Source organism: Nicotiana sylvestris, chromosome 4 (genome assembly GCF_000393655.2).
Source record: "Nicotiana sylvestris chromosome 4, ASM39365v2, whole genome shotgun sequence".
NCBI lineage: Eukaryota > Viridiplantae > Streptophyta > Magnoliopsida > Solanales > Solanaceae > Nicotiana > Nicotiana sylvestris.
This window is the reverse complement of record NC_091060.1, coordinates 130,744,657-130,763,138: the sequence shown is the minus strand read 5'-3', so window position 1 is coordinate 130,763,138 and position 18,482 is coordinate 130,744,657. Positions and strand designations below refer to the sequence as shown.

The 18,482-nt window shown below is 35.9% G+C and overlaps 3 protein-coding genes across 3 annotated transcripts; 2 read left to right on the top strand and 1 right to left on the bottom strand.

The window, feature by feature from the left end:
• The first annotated feature begins 5,760 nt into the window (after positions 1 to 5,760).
• LOC104225881 (protein WHAT'S THIS FACTOR 1 homolog, chloroplastic) lies at positions 5,761 to 7,617 on the top strand. Its single transcript, XM_009777763.2, has one exon. It carries the CDS (start codon positions 5,993 to 5,995, stop codon positions 7,202 to 7,204), a length of 1,212 nt encoding a protein of 403 aa, XP_009776065.1. The 5' UTR covers positions 5,761 to 5,992; the 3' UTR covers positions 7,205 to 7,617.
• A 6,269-nt stretch (positions 7,618 to 13,886) lies between these two features.
• LOC138890178 (uncharacterized) lies at positions 13,887 to 14,742 on the top strand. The gene is made up of 2 exons (XM_070173543.1): positions 13,887 to 14,410; positions 14,496 to 14,742. The coding sequence occupies exons 1-2, from the start codon at positions 13,887 to 13,889 to the stop codon at positions 14,740 to 14,742; spliced, it is 771 nt and encodes a 256-aa protein (XP_070029644.1).
• A 685-nt stretch (positions 14,743 to 15,427) lies between these two features.
• LOC138890177 (uncharacterized) lies at positions 15,428 to 18,271 on the bottom strand. Its single transcript, XM_070173541.1, has 5 exons — positions 17,926 to 18,271; positions 17,549 to 17,753; positions 16,860 to 17,410; positions 16,074 to 16,684; positions 15,428 to 15,871 (listed from the first exon to the last, which is right to left on the bottom strand). The coding sequence occupies exons 1-5, from the start codon at positions 18,269 to 18,271 to the stop codon at positions 15,428 to 15,430; spliced, it is 2,157 nt and encodes a 718-aa protein (XP_070029642.1).
• Between the last annotated feature and the right edge of the window lie 211 nt (positions 18,272 to 18,482).

The window sequence follows — 18,482 nt, the reverse complement described above, 5'->3', positions numbered from 1 at the left end:
GCATACACAGAAAACAATCGACCAAATAAAAGGTCTTTGACAGAGATGGAAGAAATTAAGAAAAATACCAGACAATAACAAACAATCACAACAAAGCATGCTAACAACTTAATTATCACTCGAATAAAACAGAAAGGCAAAGAAAAGCTGACCGAAAATGTCCAAACAAAATCGACCCAAGTCTGACTCAGCTTTGACCATTTGAGGCCGAACAAACTTTAATCAAGGTGTTCTCAAATGAGAACAACTTGATTAAGGTCTATTAGACCTCAAACCCCTGTTAGGACTGGCCGGATTCCAAGGTTATTCGTGTTCTAGGGTTTGGATCTTCAGATCTGGTTTTTTAGGAGTTGTGGGTGGATTCGGACCAAACCAAGCCTGGTTTGGTCACGAGGGAGGTCAGGGGAGTGTCTGGTACGAAGATGGTAAGGTTTGGTATAAGTCAGAGTTCGACTTGAATCTTCAAATGAAGATTCGAGACGAAGGAAGGTGATTCGAGGCTAGGGGGTAACATATCCATGTTCAGGAGAGTGAGGTGGTCCTAGGGTGTTCAGGAGGTGGTCATCGGCGTTCATGCCGCCGGGTTCTGGTGAAAGGGAAATCAGGGCGGCTGCTAGGGTTTCGGGGGGTTCAGTGTTTGGTGAAGACGATGAGTGGAGGGGGTTCGAATAGGGGGCGTGGGGTACGATAGAAAGCTTATATACGATCTAGGGGTTTAGATCCTGGCCGTTGGATCAAATGAGATCTATGGCCAGGATCTATTCACTTAGGGAAGACTGTGTCGTTTGGGTTTGATAGTGGGTGAGACCGGGTAAGGCTGGATCGGGTCAAAGTTTGACGGGTTTAGGGGGAAAGGCCTGGGTCCGTTGGATCAAGGGGTTGGACGGCTTAGATTAATTTGCCTGAAACGACTTCGTTGAGGTGAAGTGATCAATCTGATCAGGACCGTTTGTTTGAGTAAGATCAACGGTTCTGATAAGGACGCTGATACGGCGTCGTTTGAATCAGTGTTTGGGCAGGCCTGACTTGGATTGGGTCCTTGTGTGCCGGTTTTGGGCCTATTTTTTGTTTCATTTCTTGGTCCCAAATCACTCTTTTCTTTGTTCTCTAATTTTAAAACAAAAATGAAATAACAAATAAATAATAAAACAAATGAAATTAAAACAAACAACAATGTAACACTTCAACACAATTATCACACCAAATTAAAATGTTTAAGTAAGTTAAATCACAACCTAGAACGAACGATGCATATATATTTTTTGAATTTTCTTTCAACGACCGAATTACGGTTTGATTACCATGACAGACATACTTTGTATTTTGATTGATAAGATCAAATGCAACTTGGGCCGAACCATAAATGACTAACAGCACATGTCATGAAAAAATTGAAAATTTGTACAGCGAGGTCACTGGTCACTATTTTTGTTTTCTTTTGGAGCGATTGTCCGTGAAGCAAAAATCACGTGCTTACATTGGCAAAAGCCATAAATTACATCACCAACCAAATTGTTTTGACAAAAAACTAAGTCCCAAACTATTACTCCAAAAACCTACTTCCCATTACTCCAGCATAGTACTCTTCTTTCCCTTTCTTACATGCAGTTTTTCAGTTTTTTTCTGAGCTTGCATCTCTAGCTGGTTGCTAGTTACAACCTCTTTTTCCTTCTATGTGAGTCCTCTTGGTGAGTTGGGCAGAATTGAAGGATCACCCACACCAGTTGAACCACCTATTAAGGGGATAAATCTTGTCACAGATGGAAGATTTGGTTCTTGTCTCACCTGAAGCCTTGTCCTTGTCTCTGAAATAATTTTTGGCCTTATAGCAGGGTCTTCTTCATTTGCAAATTGTGGAGGTAAAGGTCTCCTACTAATAACATCTTGCAGGGATGAGATGCTATCAAAAGTAGTTGGGTAAGGAATAAACACAAATGGATTGCTAGAGGCTTGACTATTTTGAGATTGTTGGGGACCTGATAATGGTATTTCTTCATCAATGTCTTCATAATCTATAATACTTTTCCTTTTCATTATCTGTTTTCCTTTAGATTGTGCACTAGATGGTTGTCATAAATAAATAATAAATTATTAGATAATAGAAAGTCTACTATTAACGATTAATAAGAGTAACAAATCACCTTTGTACATTCTCTTGATTATGATTTGGTTCTCCACAACAGCTGCAGTTCATGGTTCTCCCTTTCCTTGAAGCAGACCATTCACCTTGTCTCTTCCTTGCCTCATTTGTTTGCCTATTTATCTTCAGTTTAGGCCTGCCAGCTAACTTCACCAAGTGTGGTGGTTCCATGGCCTGTGATGGGTCTCTTTTCCAGAATTTCTCATCCCTAACAGGCTACAACTTATGTGAATAAGTCTTTAGAGCAGCCTCTTAGCTATACCACCAATGCATTTTCTCCAAAGGGTCATTCCTCTTGTATATCACTGCTTTGATTGTGTAAGGACATGGTATTCCTGAGAGTTGCCATTACCTGCAATTACATTGCTTTTCTATTTTGATAGTATGTTCATCTGCTCCTTCTCTAATCTCATAACCAGCATCTCCATTAAAGTGAACCACACATGTGTGAGCAATCTTCAAGTAATCAGCATACAATTTCATGCTTTGTGGACTGAAGTCATGAGTCCATGACTTCACTTAATCTTCATGTTCTCTCAATATGGTCATAACCTTAACCCTAATGTCTTCCAACATCTTGATTATTGGTTTATACCTTGCATCCAAGATCCATGCATTGAATGACTATGTAAAGTTATTGTCCACTGTCATGTTCTTGCACATAGTGTCAAAATAAGCTCTACACCATGACTGGGCAGGATAATGTAGTAAATCTCTCACAACATCTTCATCCATTTTCCATATATTCTTCAGTTGGTCTTGAAAATCCTCCCCATAAGTGCTCCATGCACACCACCATAGAAGCTTCTTCATCTCCCCAGATCTCCATCTCTTACACCAGTTAGCCTCAATGTGTCTAACACATATCTATGGTTAGCTTTAGGAAGTTCTGTTCTCATTCCCTCAACCAAACCCTGCAAGTCATGAATCAAACAGAAAAGAAAAAGGCTATAAAAGAACAGAAAACAACTGAAATAAAGTATGGAGAAGTAGACATTGAAAAATAGAAAGTTTACTGAAATAAACAGCTGAACTTTTGCATGTCTGATATGAAAGTGTGTCCTTCTCCATTATGTAGGTCCAATGACCCTTTTAGCAATCCCAAAAACCATTCTCAAGTCCTCTTTGTTTCTTTGTCCACTTCAGCCCATGCTATATGATAAAAATGGTTCATTGAGTCTTGACCAACGACAACTAGAAGTTGTCCTTTAGCTTTTCCCTTAAGAAATATCACATCCAATCCAATAAAAGGCCTCAAACCAGTCTTAAAACCCATCTTCAGTGCATACAGATATACATTCTTAAAAATTTTCTCTTACCTTCAGCTAGTGCATCTTTTGACAAGTTAATAATAATATCACTACCAGGATTACTGATCTTCAACTCATTGGCATATGCCTCTAGCTTATTATACTCATCTTTAAAGCTTCCTTGCAGCTTATTAAGAATCAATGCTTTTACCCTCTTACATTTTTCATGATTAACATTCAGCTCAAATGCATCTTTCAGGTCAGTCCTCATCTCTTTCACTTTATATTTTGGATTATTTTATAACTTCTTCTTAAAATAATATGCAATAGTACAGTAGTCAACAGTACTATTATCATAAGCAGCATAGTCATGATGTGGGTTTAAGGTCTTGATTCTTACTCCTAGACAGTTCCTATCTTTAGAGATTAAACAAACAAATGGGCAACCAGATTGACACTCATGCCTAAGCTTGTTTTATCACTTTTTTTAAGAACTATCTCTTTCTTATTTGCCACACCATAGAGTTTTAAACACTTCCTAGCTTCAGAGATGTCCTTGAAGGTCATACTCGTGTCTAGTTCCTTATAATCAAGGAGTTGATCAGTAATGCTCATGTTTCTTTGAGTTGCAATAGTATCTAATTCTTCAGAATCATAGTCTGAAGATTCAGAATCATACTCATCACTATCCTTACTATTAGTTGAGCTATAGTCAGTAGCAGCCTCAAAAACAGGTACTACAACCTCATCATATTGAGTAATATTAGGTACTTGGACTGACATCTCACATTCCTCAACAGCAAACCAATTAATAACATTATAATCAGTACTAACCATTTCTAACAGGCACCTAATACCACTATCCCCTTCAACTTCATAGTAGCTACCAGAAGGGGCAGAAATTATAAGTTATTGAACACCAATAAACCCTAATTCAACGCAAAACTCATCTACAATGTCTTTATATGAAAGATGGTCAGAGTCATAGCCTGTCCAAGTGTGCAACAGGTTCTTAGCATATTTCACTTGTGGCTCTCTACTTTATTCCCCACTATAGTTGAATATTATGTCCAGATTAACCATTTTGTTGATCTGAAATTAGATAACATAAATAAAGATTGGATAACAAATTGTAAGAAAGTTGAGCTAAGAAAACCAACCACAAACTAAACTAAATTAAATTATTATTGATCCATGCATTAAACAATACTATATAAGAGTAATAAAACAAAGAAAAACACATAAAAACAACAAATTCACATAATCTAAACCACCATAGCAATAAAACCATCTCTAAAACCTTAAACCACCCAAAGAAAACAGAAAAATGAGACCAACACATCAACCAAAACAATCAATGTGTAAAAGAAATACAAAATTACTAAAATAATCGGATTACCCCACATTCAGGACCACTAGTGAGTGATATTACCCCACATGCAGTAAAGTCAAAATTTGACCCATAAAGAAAAAGCCAAAAGTTGCATTAGAATAATCAAAAATTATAGTAAAAACAATATATAAATCAACCCATACACGAATCTCTAACTAAAATGGATAAAATCAGGAAACCTTAAAATCGACGATATTAAACCTATGAAATAAACGCTAACTTAAGACACATTACTACAAAAATTATAGGCTAACAAGAATGCATCTATAGTTTTGGTGGAATTTTAGTACCTTTACACCATAGGAGATTCAAGAATCAGCAGATGGATGGAGTAAGAAGAAGAAACGGGTCTCTTAGATTTAGGTGTAATGAGATAAAAGGGCTAAAATGATCTATTTAAATGAACCCGTTAAAGGGTTACGGATCGGGTCACACTTGGGTTCAAATCGGGTGTAAAAATGGGTAACCAAACGATAATTAAAAAAAATTGGGTGTATTAATATTGAGCCACGTGTCCGTTTCGGCTGGGTCCATTAATGAGAGGGTAATCTTATTTATAACACTAATGACAGGGATAGAAAGGGTTCAATAGTATAACGGGAGGTACAAATAACTAATATATAATAGTACATGGGCAGGAATAGCCCTTTTACGAAATATTATTGCAACTAAGTATGACATGGAAGGGCAATGATCCAGAAAGTTGGTCAGATCCTCATTCTTCATGGCATAGTCTAGTGGTAAGAGCGTAACACATGATGTGTGAGTTAAACGCAAGTCACAAGTTTGAACCTTGCTGTAGACAAAAGTTTGGTATTAAGTGGAGAAAGATAGAGGGGTGAGCACATTATCCACCAAGTTTAATGATGTGCCACAGGCCCGGGACATTTCTTGATTATAAATCTCATAGATTATCTTTAAGTCAATATCAAGTTCAAATGTTAAACCGATTTTAGCTCAGTTGGTAGAGTGGAGGACTGCAGCGTGCTTCCATAGCAATCCTTAGGTCTCTGGTTCGAATCCGTCAGGTCGGAAAATTTCTTTTATTTTCTAATTTCTAATGAATCTCTTTGTCGTTGCTTTTTTTTCCCCTTCCCTTTCCCCCTTCCCCTCTCTGGTTTTTCCTGCAAATTGAATCCAAAATTCTAAACCCTTGTCTGTCGTTCCTTAAACCCTTCACTCCAACATCAGAAACTAAAGAATACACAAATGTCAATTTGGCGTCTCCTTTGGACCAAATCTACCACCACCGCCATTTCTTCCATTTCCAAAACCTCAACTTCCCCAAACTCCACTTTCTCTCAATTCAGACAACTTTCCACCTCTTTCCTCGTCACTAAAATCCCCAAAAAATTCCGAAAGAAACGCAAGAAAAAGGACTTCCCACGTACCAAACTGGTCCAAACTCAACCAAACATCATCCCCTACTTCGAAAACATCCTCGTACGCGATACCCATTTCAGATTCCTCACTAAAACCAAAGAATTCCTGTCCAAACAACCCCATCATGTCCTTCGCCTTGACGATGCTGGAAAACTTCACCAGCAGCTGGGGTTCCCACGTGGCCGCAAGATTGTCCGTTCCCTCCAACGCCACCCTTCAATCTTCGAAATTTATCGACATACTGATGGTAAGATGTGGTTTGGTTTCACTGATTTTATGGAACAATTGTTGGAAGAAGAATCTTGTGTAATGAATCAAATGGAAAATGATAGAGTTAATGTTGTTAGGAAATTGTTAATGATGTCGAAAGACAAGAGGATTCCCTTGAGTAAAATTTATCATAATAGGCTTTTATTTGGTATACCTGAAGATCTTAGGGATAGGATAGGGAAGTACGAGGATTATTTTAAGGTTTTTGTTGAGGAAGATGGGAGAAGGGTAGTTGAGCTTGTGAATTGGGATCCTACATTGGCGGTGAGCGCGTTGGAGAAGGAGTATATGGTTGACGAGGATAAGGTGAAGAGGGCGTTTAAGTTTCCAATTAAACATGGCAAGGCATTGGATTTGGATGAAGGCGATGAGAGGAAGTTGAACTTGTTGTATACGTTGCCTTTGGTTTCGCCTTATTCTAATGGAAGCAAGTTGGATTTGTGGACTGTGGAGGCTGAGAAGTTTAGGGTTGGATTGATTCATGAGTTCTTGAGCTTGACGTTGGAGAAGAGAGCCTATATACATAATCTTGTGGAGTTCAAGGATGAGTTTTGTCTTACAAAGCATACTTATCAGATGCTCTTGAAACAGCCGCGGACGTTTTACTTGGCTGGTACGGAAATGAATTGGTGTGTCTTTCTAAAGGATGGGTATGGGGAAGATGGGGTTTTGCTAAATAAGGATCCTCAGGTGCTGTTCAATGAGAAACTGTATGGATATGCTGGCATGAAAGTGTTGGAGCCAACCAGTCTTGTCAATGAGACATGAAATGTTTCTTTAGCTATGTTCTTGTGTAACTTGTTGTGATGACAGAGCTTCATTGAGCAGAATTTGCACCAAGAATACCGAAAAACTTCCAACTTGTGGTAGAATAATGCACCAGATTATACATCAAAACAACATTATACTAGAGGTATCGGAGTTGTTTCGAACATTTATTTACAATTTTTCCTGCTGCCTATGGTCTTTCAGCTGTAATCATGTCCATATTCACAATGTAGAACACTATTGCGCTAACAATGTGGAAAACTTACTTATCATAAAAAGAAAAACATTGTAAAAAGCTATGGCATTTCATTGTCTAAGGTAATATTCAGTATTCTACTATTATTTGAGAAATTTGGATGACTGAGGTTAGTTTGGTTTAACCATGACTCCATGAGTAAATTCTCTTTCTGATCTCTCTATCCGCATGAAAGTTACAATCTTGTTCAGTCCATTTTCCCACTGTTTATCTGTAATTAAATTCAATTGTGATATCTTCATTTACTTCCTCTACTTTCAGTTGGTTAATTGGATAACATAGGATGGTGGTTAGAGCTGATATAATATGCATATTTTGTGAAGAACATTTAAAAAAATATATTGTGAAGACATGAGTAAATTATGATATAATGTTCATTGAACTCGTATGAAATACATAACTCGATGAGAAATACACGAGAGAATAGAATCGTCCTTGCTTCAATGCTGGCAAGTACAGAAGAAGACTGCAGCAGATTTGGAAGACTATCCCATGATGCATCATGTGGACTGTTGGTTGGAGAGGATAAGAGATGTTTGAAGTAAAGAAACAACACATTTCTTTTGTAAAGAATAGATGTTTGCAGAATTTATACTTGTGGCGTAAAGATAGCGCTAGAAGATGTTGCATTTTTTAATTCTCTGTGACTAAAGCTGTAATGAGGAACTTGTTATCCTCCTATTGTACTTTTTCATTACTTTCTTGGTACTACTATATAAAATTACCTTACCCCAAAAAAATCATTCTTAATTACGCTCAACCTTTGATGACAATCTACCACAGACTAGTGATTAGAAAAGGTGAAGCCAGAGCATAGGCTTACTAAAGATGGCGAAAGGTTCTGCTCATTTATCTGTCAAAATGAATGGGTAGTAATTGTTGAATTCGTGTGTTACCCGTTGTTCTTTCAATGGAAAAGGATAGCCAACGTGAATGGCTTGGCTGCTTGCTAAAGATGAAGGTTTGCATTTTGAAAGCTTCTGCTTTGATTTAGCTGTCAACTGTTCAATTTGTCTGTTACTTGTTGGTCTTTCAATGGAAAAGGATAGCCAACAGGGACAGAATACGCGCCGTGAATGGCTTGGCTACTTGAGAATATTACCTATATTCTGTTTTTATCCTAAGTATCCAATAGGTGTGGAAGATTATATAAAGCATGAATTATCAGTTTCTTGATGCTCTTGGCACTATTCAATCATGGATTGTCATTTAGTCAGAAATTTGTTCAACTTTCCAAGCTAATATGCCTCATGTTTAGTGTTTATAGTTGAAACATTCAGTCAACTAAAACGTTGGAAATATAAGACTACAAAGAATCATACTTGTGTGGCTCAAAAGAAGCCTTGAGAATTTGACGTATCATCAGGAAATTCAACTAATGCTGTCTATTAGGTTGCTAAGCCTCAAATTTACTACTCCCTCTGGTCCAATGGGTTTTTTTTGGCTGTTTTTACACATATTAAGAAATGGGATTTTTACCTATCTATACCATATATCAAACCTTATTACCTTCATTGTTTAAGGATTGTGTTAATTATATTTAAGCATACCAAATTACCTTTTATATGCCATAATTCAAATTAAGGGTATAATTATTCCTTCATTTATTGTAGGCGTGATTTTAGGACTGTATTTTCACGTTATTTGGTTTACCCGCCTCTCTCTCCTCCCACCCCCCCACACCCCCTACGATTTACCTTCAGTTTTTCCTCCATTCTCGTACAATCTCTTCTCACCCACAATTACCATCACTTTCTTCTCCACTTAATTACCTTCAGTTGTATCCCCACGATTTGAATTCACTTCCATCTTTGTCTTCAACTCCTAAATCATGAAAAAAACCAACACTCCCCAAAAAAATCATCAAAAGCTATATTAGCTGATATTCCAACCTTTGATTTGGGTGTTTTAACACCAAAATCACCACCCAAAAACCCACAATCGACGCATGCAAGTGAACAAACTACTGGTATTTCATCTCCTAGACAAATTCGTGCGGAAATGAGAAGCAAGCATTTGCACGATGTTGATGTTGGTGGAGTTGATAAACTAGTCGAGAATCAACTCAAACGCAAGGGGAAAGAGTTGAGTGTAGATGAAGATTTTGTAGATGATTCTCCCAAAGTTCCATCTGTGAAAAAACACAAGGTCTCTCCTTCTTCATCAAAACCAAAGAAGAAGTAACCCTCAAAAAAAGTACCAAAATTGGTTAAGGAAAAAATTTCAATAAAGGTAAACACTATTTATGTTTCCTCACTGTTTTGTAGTTTGATTTTGGTTGTAAAAATCTGTTGTTCAAGTGTTAATTTAGTGTTCAAGTGTTTTTTGGCCAAATGTGGTATTGTCCTAATTTTGTAGATTATTTGTCGCAATTTTGTAGGTTTAATGGAACTGTGATTATTAGACAGTGTATAACTGTAGTTAGTTTGTAGTTGATTTGTAGTCTGATCGTTAAATTGTAGAGATGGTATTTTTCATTGCAACCTGTATTGCTGCTACATTTAACTTCATTCTAAATACAATTAATCTACATTTTGTGAGTTACTTGAAGTAACTGTTACATTCTGTAGATAATGTTTACACGTGCATTGTTCTTCTTTGATTGTTCAAGTGTATTTTGGTAAAATGTGGTGTTGTCCTAATTTTGTAGATTCTTTGTCTCAATTTTGTAGTTTAATTGGAACTGTGACTCTTAGACAGTGTATAAATGTAGTTAGTTTGTAGTTGATGTGTAGTCTGATGGTTAAATTGTAGATATGATATTTTTTATTGTAGCCTGTATAGCTCATATATTTAACTTCATTCTAACTACAGTTAATCTACATTTATGTGAGATACTTGAAGTAACTGTTACATCCTGTAGATAATGTTTACACGTGCATTGTTCTTCTGTTATTGTTTTGTAGTTATAGGTGTGGGTAGGCTATTCTTCTTCTAGTTATATTTTGTATTTGTCATGTAGTTATATGTAGATTACTGCTTCCTTTTTATGCAAACTACTAATGTTCATTAATTTTATATTTTCTACAGAATGGACCTTACTTTGCACAACAAAATGTTGATTATGGTGTGCTTAGATTCCACAGTTTGTGTGATCCTAGCATACCTAGCCAGATACAAGCTTTACTCTCTCCGAATGCTTTAAGGGTTTTCAGAAAAACTTGTTTTGGTTACTTATTAGGTCTCCCCACAATCTGTATGCAAAACCAATCACTTCATCTTCTGATGAAGTATGAATTGACAAAGTCTACTGACTCATATTTTTCAGTACTATTTAAGGGTGAAAAATTGAATTTTTCCTTGAGAGAATTTGGGTTGATAACTGGTCTTAATTGTGTGAATAAGTTTTCAGACTATGGTTACACTTCCACCTATGTTAGCCCTTTAATGAATACATATTTTCCGAACAAAGAAAGGGTTGAGAAATGGCATTTGAAAAATGTAGTGACTAATAAAGCATGGGCAAACGATGTGGATGCGGTGAAGTTGTGCATTCTTTATATGTTGGAATTTTTTGTTTGTCCTTCTGATAAAGACCATGTGACTTTCATAGACAAGTTTATGTTCTTTCTAATAGAGTCTGGTAATTTTGAGTCATACCCATGGGGTATCAAATCCTTCAAGCAGGTTATTGAATCTGTCCGACATCGTCTTAATCCCCATGTACATTCTTATCTGATACGGGGATGCTCATTAGCCTTGCAAGTGTGGCTATATGAGTGTTGCTCGTCCGTCAGCACCGAGCTTGCTACGAGATGTTCTGAATCTATACCTCGCATTTTAAGATGGTCAGCTACAAAGGGGCAGATTTGGTTAACTGCAATTGAAGAGAAGATGATCAAGCCTGAGTGGATCAAGGTATTTTTTTCCACTTTTGTATGATGCTACAATTACATTCATAATAACTACATTGAATCTACATTTTTTTTGTCACTTGAATTAACTGTTATTTTCATCATTCAGTTCACAAACATGATTGAATCTGGAGAAGAGCTTGGAGTGCTTAATCTGCCAGACAAGATTCAATATGAAGATGAACATGGTGCTCAACCATCACATGTTCCAACTGCTGCTTCTCCATCATTTGAACCCAAATATACAGATTGTCAAGAGGACATTGAATCTGTCAGTAGCAAGCTCATGAAGTTGGAAAAGGGGATTGTGCAGGTATTATGAATAACTACAATATATTGACATAATTTGCTACATTTTGACTTCATTACATAACAATTATAGTATGTTATACATTGTAGTTAATTTGTGGTATAAATCTATAACAATTATAGTTTGTTGAATTGTAGTGTAACTGTAGCAGTTAGAATAAGATTACCAACTAATTATATATTTAATTTTTAGGTTGATGGAAAGTTAGATGCCTATAGGAAGGCTGTTTTTGAGGAACTCTCAAGCCTTCGAGAGTTCATAGATCAATCTTTGAAGGGTGTTATGAATGTGATAAACAAGAGGTTTGATTTGGACGAGTCAAAGGTAAGAATTTACATATAATTTTGTACTAAGACTAATTAAGACATATGAATAAAGTAGTCTCAAATATTCCCCAAAATTGTAGTTTGCTGGTAGTTCAACAAAAAATAATTACCAACATCAAGGAGAGAACAACCAGCAATTCCAGTTCAATGCTGGTGATCAACTGCATGGAAGCACAAGCAATACAGGTATCTACAAAATTCCTACATACATATCTACAAATTTCAAGACAACATTATTTAATTATACTAATCATTTTTTTACTATGTGTTGCAGCTACAATTTCTCCAGAACATTTTCAACCACATGTTGACTTATATCCTGACTTCCAAGAAGCAGCTGAGGCATATAAAGCAGGTACAGAACCATTCCTTCATTACAATAAGGTTTTTATGCAAAATTTTAATAATTTACACCTTAACTACATATTCCTACATATATCTACAATTCTCATTTCCAATTATTCATTCAAGCTGAAGTTTCAGCAGAACATCTACAAGGAAATATTGAGGAAGAACCAGTAATTGATGAAGTAGCTGAGGCACAACAAGCAGGTAATATATTCTCTATATTCTCTATAACTCCATAATACTGTTCATATCTACATAGATCTACACTTATCTACAGAAGGTGAAGTTTCACAGTCGCCAATTCACGGTGTGACTGTGACTGAAGTTGTTCCTGAAGGCATTGATAAAAATGTTGTTCCTGAAGGCATTGAAAACAAAGGTTTGACATTGGATGACTTTGAGCTGCCAGAAAACTTATCACAGTTGGTCATGTATGGAGAGCCCATACCAGATGAATCAACTCCTGTTCATCCCGGTAGAACCAGGCAACCGGGAAAACATGCACGATCATCTTTCACATCTTTGTATAGTTCTGGAGGCAGCACATCTGTTGGACCTAAATTTTTTTACCTCAAGCACCCCTTCACAAGTGTCATAGGCGAAAATGTAGATCCTGAATTGACAGAAAGGTTCACCAACTGGTTATACATTCGTAGTGATAAAGTATCTAGGAGGTATGAATGCTTCATTTTACACTGTCTGTTCACCATTTTTATACTTTAAAATTGTAATTCGTTTTGTCAATTTTTTGTATTTGATATTTTTTTGTTATTACAGGAGGAAATATTACTTTTCCAAGAAGGATAACCAAATCAAGCCTTGGTTGGATTTTGGTTGTGAAAAGATTGATAAGAAGGACTGATTTTATGACCTTGCTCACCCCGGACAAGTCATCAATAACACAGTAAGTATAAAGAACATAATCATTCACAATATCTGTTTTGTCTTCAGCTGTGTAGTGTAATTGTAGTTTATTTTTCAGCTATGATGTGTAATTGTAGTAATATTGTAGACAACATATATATGTTACTATATTTATGTCTCAGCTGTGAAATTTTGCTTTTTATGGACCTTATGTATCATATGTGATGATGATTGTATGTACAAACTGGAATTTTGGTACTTTTGACTGACTTGGAATCTCTGTGTACCACAACTTGTAGTTACCTTGTAGTAATATTGTAGAGCTTGTGATTGTGCCTATTAATATTAACTGTAGGTTGAACTTGCTGATTATTGGGACCTTAAGTTAGGTGGTATGTTTCATTTGTTCCTCTGTATAGTGAATAAATGTAGACAGTGCATAAATATAGTTAATGTGTAGTTGTTTTGTAGTCTGATGGGTCAATTGTACATATAGTACTTGTTCACTATGGTTCATACAAACTACAATTAAATTACATTTTGTGAGGTACTTGGACTAACTGTTATATTTCTGTAGTTATAGTGTAGCTAATTTGCAGCAATCTGTTAGAGTTTTTAATAAATTCAAATTGTAGTTAATCTGTAGCTGTCTTGTAGACAAGTGTGGTTACACCGTACCTTATTGTATATGTTTATTCTATTTTGGCAGCACATTGATGTTATTATGTATTATCTGCGAAAAAGAGGCAAATATGGCCCCAACAATAATACTAGGTTCACAACCACGGATTGCTTGTTCAAGACAAAGATTGAAAGAATCTATGACAAGTTCATAAGTTCTCCACCGGAACAAAGGTATTCGGTTGTTAAACCCGAGGATGATGTTGGAGAATATATTCTTGGGTACAGAATTCTTGCTAATGTTGCCTGGGATCTTGTTGACTATGTGCTCATACCTGTGAACCTTGTAGAGAACTTCCATTGGTTGTTGCTAGTTTTTGACATAAAGGACAGACAACTTTATGTTTATGATTCCATGGTGAGAGCAAACCGTCATAAAACAGTTGAGACATTGGTTGACAAGTTTTCAATCATTATCCCTCTGTATTTGTCATGCACTGGTTTCTATGGTAAACGTAAAGACATTAACTTCAAGAGCACAAAGGCATACATCGAGAAACCAGTTACGGACCCTCTCGACATACAATGGATGGTTGCTGAGATTCCACAACAAAAGGAAGGCTCAGTGTAAAAAAATAATCTCCCTTTCTATATGTTTAATTTTTTTATTTTAATCATTTGTTATATAATGAAAAATTCTCATCTTATGCAGCGATTGTGGTGTATTTGTGGCTGCATTTGCGGAGTATGTTAGCCTTGGAGATTTGGCAATCCCAAAGGAAGATCTTTCTGATATTGACCAACACCGTAGACGCTATGGAGCTCTACTGTGGGACTATGCAACAAAGAAGCAAGAAGATGGGTCAATCAGTGAGAGTGAGGTTACTGGCAGGCTAGCAAGGAGGAAGGGTGCTCCGGCAAAAAACGAGAGGACTAGAGTGCAACGAAAGAAGAAATAGACTATTGTGTTCCTAGTTTGGTCTGTGAAATTTGGTAGTTGAATTGGAAAACAATGTAGGAAATATGTCGTTTTGGTTTTCTACAACACTTTTTGTTGATTACATTATACTCGAGTACTCTGATTACATTTTTACAGCAACAACTTTGTCTTACAATTTGACTTTAATCTTCAAGTTATTTTTATAAATACCTTCAAGTGCCAAGTAATATCTGTATATAACTGTCATTTGTTACACAACATAAAGATAAAATAAATACAGGAATCATATAAATAATTTAGCCATCTTTTATCAACAAGGTTTATCAAAAAAATTCAATTTATCTACATTTAAACTACGTCAAACTACATTTTAACTACAACTCCTCTACATATGAATAACAGGACTACAGTTCTAACACAGTTAAACTACATATTCACTACAATCTGGATACAATTTACGTTGAATGCATTCTTTATTAATATCAGTTTTTTTGTATACAGTAAATATTAAAGTTTAACTATTCTATAAAAAAAGACAACTTTAGATGCTTGACAGAATACATAAAAACATAAATAGTGCAGATACACAAATTGATGTTTATACTTCTTATTCATCTTCAAAAACTTAAACAATTACACAAGAAAATCCGATAATTTGAGCTCACTAACATTTATTTTGAATAACTATTCTAACTACATGATATTCATTTCTTTTTCGGCGCATTCTTGCAAGTTCTTTTGTTATGCCCTTCACCTCCACAATTGCCACATGACACCTTGTATTTCTTTGACTTTATTTCATCAAATGTTTTATATCTTTCCTTGTGAGGTCTCCCTGGCTGCCTTTTATCTCCCGCCGGTGGCTTTACTACCTCATCCAAAATATGTTGTGGCACATCCCATTTGCCTTCATCAGGAAGAGGATTTACTGGCATTTCATAGGTAAGCAGAAGGCTCTTCCTTGTGTAATACGGAGAGCAATAGTTTTCGTATGTTTCATTCCTATGCCTTAATGCTGCCAAAGCATGCGCACATGGAAGTTCATCAAGTTGGAATTGTCCACAGCTACATTTCTTGTTTTCTAGACACACAATGTACCGCTTCACACCATCTAACACAGTATGTATATGATCTGTTGAAGCCCTCACCTACAATTGAAGACCAAACAGAAATAATAATACATCAATCATTAAAATGGATTATCAACAATTTACCTACAAATCAGCAACAAATATATTACAGCTCATCTACAAACTATTATTACCGACAATTTGACTACAGTTTAACTACAATCTGGAAACACTGCAGCTAGTACTTTTTTGATTCTACTGCACCAAAAAAATATCTTACCCTTAGTTTCTGAGATAATGTACTGTTGTCTTCCAATTCTTTGTTGTATTTGTGACCAAGGTATGTGAAAGTACCATTTGCCTTCGATAACTTTTCTTTTGTCCAACGTTCAAGAAGAGTCCTCATATACTCAAATAGATCAAATATTGGAAGCTCTCTTGCATCTTTTGTTACAGCATTCAACGACTCGGCAATGTTTGACGTCATAGTAAAAGTTCTATTCACCGTTGCATGTACTCTTGACCATCTATGATAGCCAATATCATATAGGTAAGACTTTACACGCAGGTCTACCTCTTCAATCTTCAACATCCTTTCATTAAATTCATCCAGAGTGTATGACCGTGCTGTAGCAAAGTACAATTCATGTAATTGTAGATGTCCCTTCTTGAATTTTGACCTTATATTTGTCCATATATGCCACATGCAAGAGTAGTGTGCCAATCCTGGATAGACAACTGATGTTGCCTTCAGTATACTCTCATGCCTATCTGAAACAACACACATTGAAGGTCTTTCACCATATGCCTCCTTGAATTGCTCAAAGAACCACTTCCAAGACGCGTCGTTTTCAGAATCAACCACAGCATATGCCAAGGGAAAAATAGTACCTACATTTTTAAGACATAAAATATGATTAAATAACAACTACAATATATATTGAGAAATATAGACATGTTAACTACATTCTTTTATATAACTACAAAATAACTACAACATAACTACAATTTAACTGCATTTTAAAGACTGTCTACAAAATAAGTACAAAATTATTCCATTATTTACCTGCTGCATCCATGGTGCTTGCTGTCAGCATAATCCCCCTGTAGGCTGACTTTAAGAATGTCCCATCAACCACTACTACCGGCCTACAATGTTGCCAACCATTTATTGATGTACAAAGAGCAACAAATGCGTATAAGAAGCAATCATCTGCTGCCTTCTTCAATTTAACAACAGAACCAGGATAATTCTTCTCAAGAATATAAAAATATTTGGGTAATTTGTTGTAGGAGTCACACGGATTCCCTCTCAAAAACTGTAAAGCTTTTTCCTTTGCTCTCCATGCTTGCATGTAGCTTAGGTTCAGTCCATGTTCGGATAACATGTCAGTTTGTATGTCCTTTGGTGTGTAAACAGTCTTAGGATCACAATACTTTGGAACGACCATGCTACCAAGTACTGCTGCAGTACGTTTGCGATGTATGAATGTTTCGTCCATTAGGCAGCATGTGTGTTGACGGCTGAAACTTCTTATCTTGAACATTGCCGAATCATTAATTGACATTGCCTTGAAATGCCATTTACAACTTTCAGCAACACATATAAGCCAGTAGCTACAAAAGAAATACAATATTTACACAAATTTATGAAAAAACTACAATTAACTACAAACTGACTACAATTTATAAAACCCACCTATCTTCAATCATACACTGATTTTGCTGATATATTATCCACAAATAACTACATACCTTCTATGACTAGATCTTTTTACTCTGAACTGGAACTTGTGCATCACTGAATAATTCTTCATTGCAGCAGCTACTGTTTGCTTGTCCTGATAAACTTGTCCTTCTTCAATATATGTTTGCGTAGATTCAGTTATTATTTCACTTTGATATTCCTCTATAGCTGGTGAGGATGGAAATTCAAGTAAGTTTAGGGATCCAGACGAACCTGCAAACAATAAATTCATAAATGTAGTTTCTATGTAGATAATTTTGAAAGCAACATTGCTTTATCCTTTTCAGTACTATGTGAGCTTTGTAGTTTAATTGTAGGTAATTGTAGTAATATTGTAGATAACATAGTAACACCATAACTCTCTGCAATGTCGAATCAAACATACCTGCACTGGTGCTTTCATTGTTGATTGCCAATTCCATATTGAAATCTCTTACGCTTATACATAAAGGATACGAACCTAAGTTTTTATTCTCCTTTTTGGTTTCCATGTACACACGAACCCCCATATCATTCCTAATCTCCATTGGAGGACAATTCTCGTTCACAATGTATTTGATTTCTATAATTTTATCCGATGTATCAATCGATAATTGTTCTGCAATTGTAGAACTGAGAATTCCGTAGCTTGCATTATCATCTACCACAATGGCATCAACTTCAAAATCTCTAAATCTGCCATAGTTATCCCAATTACCATTCGATTTCAGCATTATTGGGATTTTTGACATGATTTCGTGTAGTTGATAGGAAAAAAGACGAAGAACAGATATAGTTTCTACAATTTGAGTACTGATATCGATGAAGAGCAATTTTGTACAATTTGAGACGAAGAATAGATATAGTCTCTCTTCAGTAATTGTACAATTTGATTGCGTTTTTTGTTGTAGCTGATATCAACAGAGATCTTTTTCTGTTGAGGAAGGAGAGAATTACGCAACT

Bases quoted from the DNA above. Each gene is read 5' to 3' on its own strand.
- LOC104225881 (XM_009777763.2), top strand. From the start codon at position 5,993: ATGTCAATTTGGCGTCTCCTTTGGACCAAATCTACCACCACCGCCATT.
- LOC138890178 (XM_070173543.1), top strand. From the start codon at position 13,887: ATGTATTATCTGCGAAAAAGAGGCAAATATGGCCCCAACAATAATACT. The intron at 14,411-14,495 runs GTAAAAAAATAA...CATCTTATGCAG, and splicing joins CAACAAAAGGAAGGCTCAGT to CGATTGTGGTGTATTTGTGG.
- LOC138890177 (XM_070173541.1), bottom strand. From the start codon at position 18,271: ATGTCAAAAATCCCAATAATGCTGAAATCGAATGGTAATTGGGATAAC. The intron at 17,754-17,925 runs GTATGTTTGATT...TATTGTTTGCAG, and splicing joins CAATGAAAGCACCAGTGCAG to GTTCGTCTGGATCCCTAAAC. The intron at 16,685-16,859 runs GTAAATAATGGA...TTAAAAATGTAG, and splicing joins AAGCACCATGGATGCAGCAG to GTACTATTTTTCCCTTGGCA.